At 47.0% G+C, this 14668-nt stretch overlaps 1 protein-coding gene across 1 annotated transcript in view; it reads left to right on the plus strand.

Annotated features, from left to right (window-relative positions):
- Positions 1 to 9060: 9060 nt before the first annotated feature.
- Positions 9061 to 14668, plus strand: part of ARHGAP25 (Rho GTPase activating protein 25) — a 45253-nt gene continuing 39645 nt past the window's right edge. Inside the window, exon 1 of the mRNA XM_038384553.2 lies at positions 9061 to 9591. Coding sequence (XP_038240481.1) covers positions 9531 to 9591 — 61 coding nt within the window. The 5' untranslated portion in view covers positions 9061 to 9530. The remainder of the gene's footprint in view (positions 9592 to 14668) is intronic.

The raw sequence follows: 14668 nt of genomic DNA on the forward strand, positions 1-14668 counted from the left end.
GCTCCATACAAGTCCTGTCACATCTCAGAGGCTGAGGGTTTATCTACAGGAGAACTTGGCCAGAACAGCTGTACCATGTGAATGGCTGGAATAAGTATGTTCATGTAGGGAGTTAGTTCCTTAAATGCATGTCCTACAGTACTTTTATTCCAGAATAACTTCTGTAAATGAGCCCTACTGGTTTGTCAGTACAGCAAGGCCAGTTCTGCTGACTCGCAACTGGGGTAAGGCAGGAGCAATACCCCTGGCATAAGTGTGGCAAATCGGTCATAATTTTTTTGATTGTGAGAGTCCATTTAAACTTAATAAACCCCAGAGCTCACAATGGCCCAGAGAAAGTTTTGGTGCAGGGAATACAAGGCTGGGCTAAGACACTTAGGTTCTAGTCCTCTCTCTGCCACTGGTCTGCTGTGTGCCCTGGACAAGTGACTTCCCCCACGTGCCTCAGTTTCCCCCATCTTTAACATGGAGATAATCAACCTGCTAAACCTACCTTCATAAAGTTCCTCAAGCAGCTGTGGAAGAGCGTAGCTAGGTTACTGTGGAAATACCTTGTTTTAGGCTGGCTAGCTGGACCTAGAGGGTGGTTCCATAAGTCCTAAGTGTGTTACTTCACACTGAGAAATGCAATTTGCTTTCCTCCTCCCTGCCCCCCCCCCATTTATGCTGTTTATATGCCATTCAACTTGCCCCATTAAATTAGACTGGACTGTCTCAGGATTCTGTGCTACTGTCCATCACCATGGTGTCTGAGCACCTTCCTTATGCGCTAACATTCAGGTTGCATGTTCAAATCATGACTGATCCCCTCCCTTTGCACGATGACATAAGTGACCATTTCTTCTCCTTTCACAGGGCAGATTTTGCAAGATGTATTAGAAACAAAAGTCTGACCTAAGCTTATGTTGCAGCTGTTCTTCTTGTAAGAGACGGTGGCTCTTCTGCTTAAAAATGGCTGCATGGGGCAATACAACATTCATTGGTTCTCTGAAGTGATTGCATTTCATTAACTCTGAAATGTAAATTAAAAACCCTCTAAATTTCTGAATGATGACGTTTGGCCACGTATGGCATAAGGAAGTTTATCGCTCGCACAGTGCAGCTATGCAGTTATGCTGACTTACTAGAGGACAGGCTAATTAACCACAAAGCTAACTCTTGTACATGGGCCTTAATTTACAATGGATGAAGCCATTCTATCTAAAGTACCTTTAGAGCCTTGGTCACGTAATATCTCACACTGCCATGTATTTAACCTCACTCTGGGAGATTAAATATAACCCCTGGAAGGTAGGGCAGTGCTGTGATCCCTGTTTTATCGATGTAGAAACAGACACAGAGAGACTGAAGGGGTGTGCCCAGGGTCACACAGGAAGTCTGTGGCAGAGTAAGGAATTGAACCTAGGTCTATTGAGTCTTAGTCTAACTCTCCCCACCCACCTGTTCCATTCTCAAATGAATCATAACACTGTGTGAGGGACTTTTTCCCTTCCTCTAAATGTGTCTTTAGAAAACAGCTGTACTTCCTTTATTAGCTTGCTTCCCATTCCCTCTGGTGCAAGTTAATGTCTGTGTACTGGGCTGGTTACCCTAACTGGTACAGGGTGCTTTTCCTCTTCAAGGGGTAGTGCTAATTAAGCCTCCTACCAGCCAGGAAGTGGGTACGTGGGAGCACCACTATGAGTCAGTGACGGCAGACATGTTATCTGAAAGGCCAGCTCTCAGCTGGTGTAAATCAGCAGAGCTTCATAGCTTTCAATGCAACTCTGTTGAGTTGCACCAGGCGAGGCTCTGGCGTGTTTGAGGGCAGGTAGTATTAGGAGCACAGATGTAGTTTGACTTCAACTATATTTGGGGAGGAGGCTCCAGTCAGGCCAACGGGGCCAGGCGTGGAGGGGGGGCAAATTCCATGCCTGCCTGAGTGTGGGGGAGCAACATCCTGCCCTTCCTCTCCCAAATTATGTCCAGGGTTCGGAGCTGGGATTACAACTCAGAACTCTGGCTCTTGTTTCATGGTGGAAAGAAAAGAACGCTAGAAAAGAATTCTAATGGTGCCACAGCACTTTTGTTTTCACCTCAATGTAGTTATGGGAGGTTAAACCCCACGGTGGATGCAACTACCTACAAACTATCGTGTTTTCACTACATTTTTATAGCCTGTCTATGGTCCTGATACGGCTCCCGCTATTATTCCTATTTTTACAGATGGGGACCTGAAGCACAGAGAGGCTAATTGACTTCCCCAAAATCACACAGGCAGGCTACAGCCAGGTCTGGTCTATGCGACAAAAGCTGCACTGGTGCAACGCTTGGAGGAAGATGCCTTAAGCCAATGGGAGAGGGCTCTCCCGCCAGCTTAGTTACTCCACCTCTGTGAGACGCGGTAGCTGTGCCGGCAGGAGACGCGCGCTTGCTGACATAGCTCTGTCTACACGGGGGGTTAAGATCGCTATAACTAGGTCTCTCGCTGCGAGGATTTTTCACACCCCTGAGAGACAGAGTTCTACCCAAGTAAGTATGCAGTGTAGACCTGGCCTATGTTAGAGCAGGGAGTTAAAACCAGGTCTCCTAGATTAACGTCCCAACCACTGCCCCATTTGTCCTATTGAGTTAGCTAGCTCAGTGTGAGAAACCCCTTATTTTTGCAGCAATGACAGAGTTTGTGCTTTCCAGTCCTGTGCTCTGTATAAGTGAACAAGCCACCAACCAGCCGTTAGAGCATTCTCAATGGAACCTCTGTCACCTATATAGTCCCACTCTTAGCCCTTATAAGCACATTGTATTTACACAACAGAGGTGAATGAGACACATTGCTCACGATGACTTCACTTTTTATCCTTGTGAAAACAATGTTCTCTAATGCATGCCCTTCATCTCAGGGCCATGTCACCATTCTCGCATCCTTCTGCTGTGGCAAGCTGAAACCAAGATGGCCTGCTACGTGAGTGTTTCGTGGATAATTTTCTGCCGTTCTGAGGTGTCTCGAGTGTTCGTCTATTGGCCTGGTAGCCACCAAGGAAGCAGACCCTAGCCCACAGTTGTGTCACATCTTCAGAATAAACCTTGTTGGATAACCTACTGTTCTAGTCAGTGTGTGTGCACGGCCCTGATGCGGATTAACTCTTCCTGATTAACTCCATGTGTGGACACGCATTCTGAGATCATTCAGAATAGCTCCTTTCTCCCAACATGCTTTGCAAACTGAAAATCAAAGAGCCAAACTACAGAGAGGGCTTACTTCACTCGCCACTGACATGCAGTTACCTCCGGGGTGGGCCCTGGGAAGCGAGAACAGTGTAAAGCAGGACTATACCACAGTTCAGGATAGGACATTACCATATCCATTTGCAATCCAAAGGGGAATTCACGTAGCCCGAATGCAAAGCTGGCATTTGGCCAAGACTCCAGGGTTAATGAAGTTCAGGCTCAGTAACGGAGGCGAAGCTAATGGGATTTCGGCTGTGCCATGGTGACTGTATTTTCCATAACTGCCTCCTGTTGTCATGTATTGGGGTTTTTCACAATGGAATAGTTGAGACTGGGGTAGTGACAGAGGATGTGGAAAAAGCTAATGTACTCAATGCTTTTTTTGCCTCTGTTTTCACTAACAAGGTCAGCTCCCAGACTGCTGTGCTGGGCAACACAAAATGGGGAAGAGATGGCCAGCCCTCTGTAGAGATAGAGGTGGTTAGGGACTATTTAGAAAAGCTGGACGTGCACAAGTCCATGGGGCCGGACGAATTGCATCCGAGAGTGCTGAAGGAATTGGCGGCTGTGATTGCAGAGCCCTTGGCCATTATCTTTGAAAACTCGTGGCGAACGGGGGAAGTCCCGGATGACTGGAAAAAGGCTAATGTAGTGCCCATCTTTAAAAAAGGGAAGAAGGAGGATCCTGGGAACTACAGGCCAGTCAGCCTCACCTCAGTCCCTGGAAAAATCATGGAGCAGGTCCTCAAAGAATCAATCCTGAAGCACTTAGAGGAGAGGAAAGTGATCAGGAACAGTCAGCATGGATTCACCAAGGGAAGGTCATGCCTGACTAATCTAATCGCCTTTTATGATGAGATTACTGGTTCTGTGGATGAAGGGAAAGCAGTGGATGTATTGTTTCTTGACTTTAGCAAAGCTTTTGACACGGTCTCCCACAGCATTCTTGTCAGCAAGTTAAGGAAGTATGGGCTGGATGAATGCACTATAAGGTGGGTAGAAAGCTGGCTAGATTGTCGGGCTCAACGGGTAGTGATCAATGGCTCCATGTCTAGTTGGCAGCCGGTGTCAAGTGGAGTGCCCCAGGGGTCGGTCCTGGGGCCCGTTTTGTTCAATATCTTCATAAATGATCTGGAGGATGGTGTGGATTGCACTCTCAGCAAATTTGCGGATGATACTAAACTGGGAGGAGTGGTAGATACGCTGGAGGGGAGGGATAGGATACAGAAGGACCTAGACAAATTGGAGGATTGGGCCAAAAGAAATCTAATGAGGTTCAATAAGGATAAGTGCAGGGTCCTGCACTTAGGATGGAAGAATCCAATGCACCGCTACAGACTAGGGACCGAATGGCTCGGCAGCAGTTCTGCGGAAAAGGACCTAGGGGTGACAGTGGACGAGAAGCTGGATATGAGTCAGCAGTGTGCCCTTGTTGCCAAGAAGGCCAATGGCATTTTGGGATGTATAAGTAGGGGCATAGCGAGCAGATCGAGGGACGTGATCGTTCCCCTCTATTCGACACTGGTGAGGCCTCATCTGGAGTACTGTGTCCAGTTTTGGGCCCCACACTACAGGAAGGATGTGGATAAATTGGAAAGAGTACAACGAAGGGCAACGAAAATGATTAGGGGTCTAGAGCACATGACTTATGAGGAGAGGCTGAGGGAGCTGGGATTGTTTAGTCTGCAGAAGAGAAGAATGAGGGGGGATTTGATAGCTGCTTTCAACTACCTCAAAGGGGGTTTCAAAGAGGATGGCTCTAGACTGTTCTCAATGGTAGCAGATGACAGAACGAGGAGTAATGGTCTCAAGTTGCAATGGGGGAGGTTTAGATTGGATATTAGGAAAAACTTTTTCACTAAGAGGGTGGTGAAACACTGGAATGCGTTACCTAGGGAGGTGGTAGAATCTCCTTCCTTAGAGGTTTTTAAGGTCAGGCTTGACAAAGCCCTGGCTGGGATGATTTAACTGGGACTTGGTCCTGCTTTGAGCAGGGGGTTGGACTAGATGACCTTCTGGGGTCCCTTCCAACCCTGATATTCTATGATTCTATGAATACTTGATTTGTCTCTCTGGTTACAGTATCCTGAGGCTTATGTGGCTTGGCCATAGAAAAGTGCTTGCCCTGTATATAAGTAAGTGTATTTTTTAATTTACCCTTTACTATACATGCAAAGTGCATTTAAATGACAGGAAAAGTAGTTTCCACAATAAACACACTGCAGTAGCCTATGTTTATCTGGCTTTGTTGTTTTGGTGAACAATAAAAAACCCTTAAAAGGGAAGTGGCGGCAGAGTGGGCTGCTGATGAGTAATAAACTATGGCGCTTTCACCTCTACATTATCAGTTACATCCCCACATCCAGTTCAGATAGGGCCACCTGTGAGCCTTGTATGGTGGCCTGTGGGGTTTTAGTCTGCAATTGCTATTCCTGATTGAGTGATTAGCTCCATATGTGGATGCTTTTGTTCCAGATTATCTTAATCCACTTTCTGTTCTGAATTATCTTCATCCTCTTTGGAAGCGGATTAGGATAACTCGGAATAAGTGTGTCCACACATGGCGTTAATCAGAAATAGTTAATCGGCTTTAAATTCACATTTTACCTTATTCCTGATTGTCTTTCATGTGTAACAAGCCCTTAGTGTCTTCAATTTAAGGAGAACAATCTCTACGTCACAAAACCCACCATAATGCGGCATCTTCCTTGCATTTCCTCAAGGATTGAATATAAAAGTCCCGTCTCCCAGATCCCTGCTGTCTCCACTGTCTTGCTATGTACTTTTTGTATATTTCATTTGACAGCCTGAATATCTGCGTTCTGAGCCCAACTGCGGTGGATATTTGGTCAACACTGAGTCATTGCTTTAGAATTGGGGATACACACGGAGCTCAATGAGACAGTCCCTTATCAGCCGATACAACACAGGGTGGTCAGAGCAGAACCACGTCTTGTATATTGGATACAGACTTTTCCGTGCTGGGATGCCTGACGTTACGGTAATGTGCTGCACTTCACCTTGGCACAAAAAGTGGGAGTGTGCTAATAAAGTTTGCAGATGATACAAAGCTGGGAGGTATTGCCAATTCGGAGAAGGATCGGGATATTATACAGGAGGATCTGGATGACTTTGTAAACTGGAGTAATAGTAATAAGATGAAATTTAATAGTGAGAAGTGTAAGGTTATGCATTTAGGGATTAATAACAAGAATTTTAGTTATAAGCTGGGGACGCATCAATTAGAAGTAACGGAAGAGGAGAAGGACCTTGGAGTATTGGTTGATCATAGGATGACTATGAGCTGCCAATGTGATATGGCTGTGAAAAAAGCTAATGCGGTTTTGGGATGCATCAGGAGAGGCATTTCCAGTAGGGATAAGGAGGTTTTAGTACCGTTATACAAGGCACTGGTGAGACCTCACCTAGACTACTGTGTGCAGTTCTGGTCTCCCATGTTTAAAAAGGATGAACTCAAACTGGAGCAGGTACAGAGAAGGGCTACTAGGATGATCCGAGGAATGGAAAACTTGTCTTATGAAAGGCGACTTAAGGAGCTTGGCTTGTTTAGCCTAACTAAAAGAAGGTTGAGGGGAGATATGATTGCTCTCTATAAATATATCAGAGGGATAAATATAGGAGAGGGAGAGGAACTATTTAAGCTCAGCACCAATGTGGACACAAGAACAAATGGGTATAAACTGGCCACCAGGAAGTTTAGACTTGAAATCAGACGGAGGTTTTTAACCATCAGAGGAGTGAAGTTTTGGAATAACCTTCCAAGGGAAGCAGTGGGGGCAAAAGATCTATCTGGTTTTAAGATTCTACTCGATAAGTTTATGGAGGAGATGGTATGATGGGATAATGGGATTTTGGTAAGTAATTGATCTTTAAATATTCAGGGTAAATAGGCCAAATCCCCTGAGATGGGATATTAGATGGATGGGATCTGATTTACTATAGAAAATTCTTTCCTGGGTATCTGGCTGGTGAATCTTGCCCATGTGCTCAGGGTTTAGCTGATTGCCATATTTGGGGTCAGGAAGGAATTTTCCTCCAGGGCAGATTGGAGAGGCCCTGGAGGTTTTTTTGCCTTCCTCTGTAGCATGGGGCATGGTTGACTGGAGGGAGGCTTCTCTGCTCCTTGAAGTTTTGAACCATGATTTAAGGACTTCAATAGCTCAGACATGGGTGAGGTTTTTCATAGGAGTGGGTGGGTGAGATTCTGTGGCCTGCGCTGTGCAGGAGGTCGGACTAGATGATCAGAATGGTCCCTTCTGACCTTAGTATCTATGAATCTATGAATCTACTGCATGCTCGCTGCACGTCAGATACACGCTTCTGAAATGCATTGCCCTTGAACAATGAGTTGTAACAGGAAACTCAGACCATGACTGCTTTCATGGCATTGTGCTCATGGCCTGGCTGTTCCTCCTGTTCAAGGCAACTTCCCTCTGCCCCTGCCGCAGGGGGTTCCCAGTGTGTGCACTGATGTTTGCCCATGAAATGATCTCGCTACATTATCATGTGTTTGACAAGCTGTTTCTTAGCTTTTAGGACTGGGAGGTGGTGAATTTGCTTTTCCTTTTTTATACTGCAATGGATCTTCTTTCATAGAGGTGAAACACACTGCTTCAGGCATGCTAGGTGAGCCTTTCAAAGTGAACAAAGTCTCCTAGTCCCCATGCAAATAATAACTGCACAGCTGTGTGTCAGAGACCCTGCACTGCTCATAGATAAATGCCTATTTAGCTCCCGTGGAGTCTGTTGGAGCTGGAGGCTCTGGGGGTCTGACTCAGCTGCATTCCATGAACGCGTGAGCGGGACCGAGACAGCTGTGAAATCCTAAATGGCCACCGATTCCCTTTCCACATGGTGCCGTCCATGTGAAGCTCCCGCTAATAGTGGGTATTGACCCCATTTTGCAGAAGAAAGGAGTGAGGCACTGAACAGTGAAGTGACTTTCCCCAGGCCACATGTCGAATCAGTGGCTGAGTAGAACCCAGTGGTGGAATCCTGGCCCTGCCGAAGCCAATGAGAGTTTTTGCTATTGATTTAAATGGGGACAGGATTTCATCTCCAGGCCTCTGCTCTAACCATTGGATAATGCTGCTCGCTTGTAATCATAACCGGCTCCCCTCAGAGTAATTCACATTCCCCCACAGCAGAGCGTATTGTTCCGAAGTCTGCTCCGGAGTAGGAGTTCCATCAGACATCCACCTCGCAACCTCCAGGACAGCGTTTCGGCTTTCACTGCTGTATGTCCCCTGTGCCCTCACTCCCCGACCCCCCACTTCACAGGCAGGGCTTAAATTGTAATGAAAGATGTTCCGGAGCTCAAGCAATTTTTTACATTCATAACGGATGCAACAAGCCAGAGGTGCCGGGGCGACGAATTGCCAAGCCCAGAGGTGCCGGGGCTCAGCCCTGGCAAAAATTAAGCACTGGGGGGCAGGCCTTAGTGTGCTGCAGAGTGCACGAGGTCTGGGTGAGTAGGGCCAGCTTCACCAGTGCCCTGCACCTAGTGCATTTGTTTGCACTAGTGCAAAGTGTGTGCAAACACTGCCATTCTGATCTGGCACCATCCTATGCCCATTTTGCACATATCTCTAGGATGATTCAAGGTGCCAAGCAACTGTAAATCGACCCTTGTCTCTTTAGAAAAAATGCAGGTTTCCAGATCAGGCACAGATATTACCTACATACTTGCCCAGCCAAGCTGACCTGCCTATAAGTTCCTATTTTAGCGGTTTAGTTGGTAAGACTGCAGCAGGTCACCGGAGCAGCCAGTCTGCTCTTCAGTTTAACATTTCCTGAAACTGAATGCTGGGCTATACCCCTCAGCCACGAGGCAAACGCTCAATCTTTTCGAGCACATCAATTGCACAGAAAGGACACCCACTTCCTCAAATGCAAAGAAAACAAACCCAGAAGCTCTGCTATTTATCAGTGCTTTTTAGTGAAGCCAAAGGCTGGTGGATGAAATGCAGCCGTTACTTCAGCTTCTCTGAATTAGAGTGTGACTGAGGTATTATCAAAGGGGGACCTGCAAAAGGGCCAGCCAAGAGGCTTATGGTGCATCTGGAAAGCAAAAGAAAAAGCTTTGCAAAAAAGAAGAAAGATAGAAAAGGACTTTTATGGAGTTGCTTACAGCTGAGCACAGAAGGAAGTGCATTGGCAAATCAACCTCAAGCGAGACTTCATTTTTCAAGCAAGCTCCATAGGGCATCAAAACAAGGCCCGGGATTAGAAGAAGTGTCACAGTACAAAGACGCCTGGAAAAATAGCCACGTTTAAAAAGCAAACTAAAACCCTGGTTCAAAATGTCCCTCAAGCTGCCTCGGAATTGGGATTTCAACCTGAAAATGGATGCTGCAAAAATAGGTATTGTTATTTTTTTTATACCCTTAAATTCCTGCCTAAATCAGGGGCCTCTCTGGCCAATGGATCTGATGAAGTGACTTCAGTCTCTGTGCCCACAGTGGGCCAGGTCCTCATCTGGAGTATATCAGCATAGCTCTGTGGATGTTAATTCACGCCGCTTTACATCAGCTGGGGATCTGGAGGGCTTTAGGGCAAAGCAACATGGAAGCATGAGATCTGAGAAGTTTGAGTGTGTTTCTCAAAGTTGCCTTTGCTTGGATTCAGAGGGGTTGGCAACAGCATTGTGCTTTCATTCGCTGAAGCCTGGTGCTTTCTAGACTGTTCACCAAATGAAGGCTCATGATGATGGCCCACTAGTGTGATCTGGTTATCACAGGACTGGGAATGAGGAAACCTGACTTCTGACACTGACTCAATCAATGTGTGACCATGGGCAAGTCAATTTTCAATTAGGCCAGAATTTTCAGACAGGCTCAGCAACCACATTCAATGTGAAGCACTCAAAAAGCTGTCCCTGAGCTCTTTTGAAAATCTAGCTCTGTATTTCTCGGTGACTTGGTTCCCCATCTGTAAAATGGGGTTAACAATATGTTTGTAAAACACTTTGAGAGCCTTGGATGTTGTGAAATACTTTCAGGTCTACCAGTGAAATAAGATTTGGGTATTGTTAGCTTTATCCTATCCTAACTGTGGATTTCATGTATGGCCATCTGAGGCTATGAGATGTAGAAGGTTAGGTTACGAGGTGGGGATGAGCTACAAAATTTAGATTCAGGCCTAGACTGGGATTTGAAACCATCCAAAAACTGGGGTGTGTTTCTAAGGCCAACAGACCCCAGTCATCGGCGGATGGGATTGAACCTGGGACCTCTGGAGCTTAGTGCATGAACCTCTATTGCATGAACTAAAAGCCAACTGGCTGTTAGCAGACTCATTTTATCTCTCTCTCAGTGGTCTCGGTGCCACTAGATGGGACAGAACATGACACCCGGAAGGTATGTGGGTCACATATTTCCTCTAGCTGAGGAACCACATCCTGAGCTTCAGAGATTTCCCAGTTGAAATCCCGGACGAGCCCACACTTGTAATGCCGACAGACCCCGGTCATTGATGGGCAGGACTGAACCTGGGACCTCTGGAGCTTAGTGTATGAGCCTCTACTGCATGAGCTGAAAGTCAACTCTCTGTTAGATAAGGCTGTAGAGCAAACTCATTTTATCTCTCTCTTTAAGTGGTCTCAATGTCGCTAGATGGGACAGAACACCACACCCAGAAGGCGTGTGGGTTACGTGTTTAGATCAAGGTATTCAGTTCGGCCTATTAAAGCACAAAAGTTGCTACAAATTCAGTATCAGATTCTGGTTTGGATACAGCTGCTCAGATACCACACTGATGGACACAGTATAAATACCAAAAAGCAAAGGAGTACTTGTGGCACCTTAGAGACTAACAAATTTATTAGAGCATAAGCTTTCGTGAGCTATAAATATAAATATAAATATAAATACCCAGATAGATAGCTAGATACATTCCATCTCCTCCGGTTAAAGACCGGGTTGTTTGGATTCAGGGGTTTGGTTCTGCCCCTTCCCTATGTTGCTGGAAAGGTCATTTCTCCTTGATTTGCAATAATTGGTCATTGAGTTTGATGTCATGATATTTTAGACATCCTTTATACACACAGACATGAAAAGAAATTAGAGTGACACACAAGATGTTCTTCTCACTGATTACAAATCTGAATGGAAAACAGACCTGGCTAGTGGGGGCCAAATAGCATGGTCTTGTGGCACTGGTCCCCGCTGCTCAGGGGAATCTCCTTTGGGGATGCTCTGCATTGTGGAAGGGGGTTTGGGGATGCATACAGAACTGTACCCCCTCAGCTGCCTGTACAAACCAGAGTCAGAATGAAAGTAAGAGAAGAAAAAGGGTCCCACGCACAGAGGAAACAGAGACTCTGCGTTGGGTTTGCCGACCCACTTGCTTATGTTACCAGCCACCTCTGATGAATGATCAAAGAGTTCCTTCATACAGAGAGGCCTGTGCAATGCACTACCCTTATTAGGTAATCTCCTGTTTTAAGAGACCTCCCCAAATATGACATCTGATAAGCGCAGTTTGGCTCCACTTTTATTAGAAGGCCATCTCCATTAAGGAACCAATTTTTTCCAGACCCATGGAGAGTTTGTGCTAAGGGACTCGCCTGTCATCGGCTCTGAAAATGATGGGTCAGGGCTGACACAAGGCTATGACATTTAAAGGGGGAACTGGCTCTTTATCGGGGTCACCAGGGTTGCAGCTAATGCTGTGAATGAATTCACATAGCTCTGCTGGCTAAAATTAAGGCCCCCCCCCCAGCCCCACTAGGGGCTTTAGAATGTAGGACATAGGACTGGAAGGGACTTCCTGGGTTATTGAGTCCAATCTCCTGCTATGGCAGATGACCGCATCCTATAATCCAGCTCACAAATTTATTATACTCCATTTTAAAACTAGCTGCTTGCCCCCACCGCTCTTGTTCGAAGGTGTGGGGCCTGGGTCTTCCGAAAGAGAGAGTTATTATTTATTGTTTGTAACCCAGCACCTTGGCGCCACAGGCGTGGACCCAGACCCCATTGTGCTAGGTGCTGTACAAACCCAAAGCAAAAGAGATGAATTGCTGTTGGAATTTGCTAGGGATAAAAGTCTGCCTCGTGTCTGCTTTGCCCTAACCTGGCAGTCCCAAGAAGCAGCAGTCTGAGGACCTTGCATGATGGAGCAGGCTTTTTGGAGACCCTGCTGATCAAGCATATTGACAGTCGCTGTTTAGTTTCCCTATGATCACTCCTTATGTTTCTATTTACCCGCTCTGGTCAGTATTACACAGCAGCTCTGGTTGAGTCACTGTGGCATTTAGTTCACGTGATCTAGGGGTTTGAGCACAAAACTCAGATGCCTGTTACTCCTGAGGTCCATTCCCAGCTCTGACACTGACTCCATTTGTGAGCCTGGGTTCAGTCACTTTGCCTTTCAGTGCCTCAGTTTCCCCATCTACAAGATGGGGGAAGTGATAAACTTCTGTCTCCTGGGATGGAGTGAGGGGAGACGACGTGTATGGTGCTTTGAACATTCAAACCTTCAGGGCAATGGGTGTGCAGAAGACCACTTGGTAGGTGCAGAAGCGTGGTACTGGCTCCCTGCACAGGGGTGAATTCCACACAACAGTTGTTACATCACACCCTTGATTTCCCCTGAGCTGAAGGAACCTCATAAAGGATGACCTGGTCTCTACTGTGCTGGGCTTGAATCTGAATCAGATCCAACCTGCCCCACCTGGGTCTCTTGCACATGAGGTGGTCTGTCTTCGCTGCACAGGTAACTCGGGCTCTTGCCTCTGGGCCCCTCCTGTCCACACACAAAAACCTCTCACCTGAGTTTAGTGGTGCTAGCTGGCCTGACTGGGGGTATAGGCGAGAGCCCGGGGGCCTTATTCACTGTCACTTTGCGATGAGGACGCAGGCTAATCCGTGGGAGTGCTTGTCGTCTCCTCGTGCCTTCCCACAATTCTCCTCCTGTGCCCAGAAGGACAGATGAGTTCTCCTACAATTCACTGGGAACGAAACACCATGTGGCTCAGCTCACTGCAGCCCAAAGAACCCTGGGATATGGCCCCCAAAGCCCTTAGCGACACTCACGGAGGAGTGCAACAGCGGGGAAGATGCAATGACTCAGCCAGGGCTTTGCAGTGTGGCTGGGCTAGGCTAGCCTGAGAGCTGAGAGCTGAGACCTGGGCTAGGCTAACCTGAGGCCAATCACCTGAGTTAACGCTGCAGTGCAGGCCTACTCTCCTTGCCTGAGAGGTGTGTAGCATACTTGCTGTCTGCATTTGGAGCAACAGGAAATGATTTCATAACTTGCAGATGTTACTCTGCCCACAATACGAGCAGGTAGAGGGATGGGTACAGAAGACCTCGTGAAACTGGCTTCCAGCAGTTAGCTGCTGCTAGTGCCACTCCAATCCTGTTCTCCAGTATTATTCCCTCCTCACCCTGCACCTCCCATCTCAGCCAATGGCTGCACTCACCTTCAGAAGCCAAATTACCTCTTCTCTGGTGGAAACTGGGGGCCAATATTTACAGCAGGGCCATTGCAAAGCTCAGAGACTGAGCTCAGATCCTGCACTTCCTTCATCAGGACAAAACCCTATGGACTTCAGAGGGATCAGGAGTTGGCTCTATAGCTGGTCGCCACCTCCCGCCAAACTAAAAAAGCATTAGTCATGAAAAAAACAAGAGCGGAGGGGCCAGAAATATGGGAGAAGCTCCTACGATACCGGAGTGCTAGGCCACATCTCACGGGGGACACCCTTTTGGAGAGTGTATCTCCCTGCCCCGCTACCTCCGCCCGTGTGACCCCACCTCCCGGCCCGTGTGGCCTCGTGACTATGCGTGCGAGGTCACGCCGGCAGGGTGCACCAGGGGCATGCTTCAAAATGGTGTTGTTCAATACCAGACTACACCATGTTCCAGTTTTGTCTTAGTATCGGATTGGGGACAAATCTAAGATGCGCGGTTTAAAATCAGACGGATGACCTGCCCAGTGATTTACCTGCCCAGGGGTCCAATGGTAGCAAAAAGAAATGGGTAAACTGAAACTGAACTCCATATTTCCCAAATAAGTCATGGGTCAACTCCCCTTACCCACATTTACCGTTGACTACCCTATTGGTCCTGCCAGTGGCTTTAGCTCCCATCTCTTTCGGTCCCCTCCTCTGCAGGGGACATGCAGTAGCTGACTCTAAGAACACATGCCAGTGCTGGAGTACAGCTTATCAGGGGCTAACTCAGTGTTGTTAGTGCCTCATGCTTTTGTTTTTAACACACAGCAATTTCCAGTCTGTGGCTGCAGAAATGCCAAATAAATAGGAGGGTGGAGTCTGATTTGCCCATTCCACGAGTCCCCATAAGAGCAGGGATTCTGCGTTTGCGTAAGGAGGGTTCTTTAGACAGCAATCCAGTCTGTAGAGTTGTTCATTTCATCTTCTATCGTGCCTGCCCATTGGAAAATAATTACAACAGTCCATCTACTCACTGATTTC

This window comes from Dermochelys coriacea, chromosome 26, assembly GCF_009764565.3.
Source record: "Dermochelys coriacea isolate rDerCor1 chromosome 26, rDerCor1.pri.v4, whole genome shotgun sequence".
NCBI lineage: Eukaryota > Metazoa > Chordata > Testudines > Dermochelyidae > Dermochelys > Dermochelys coriacea.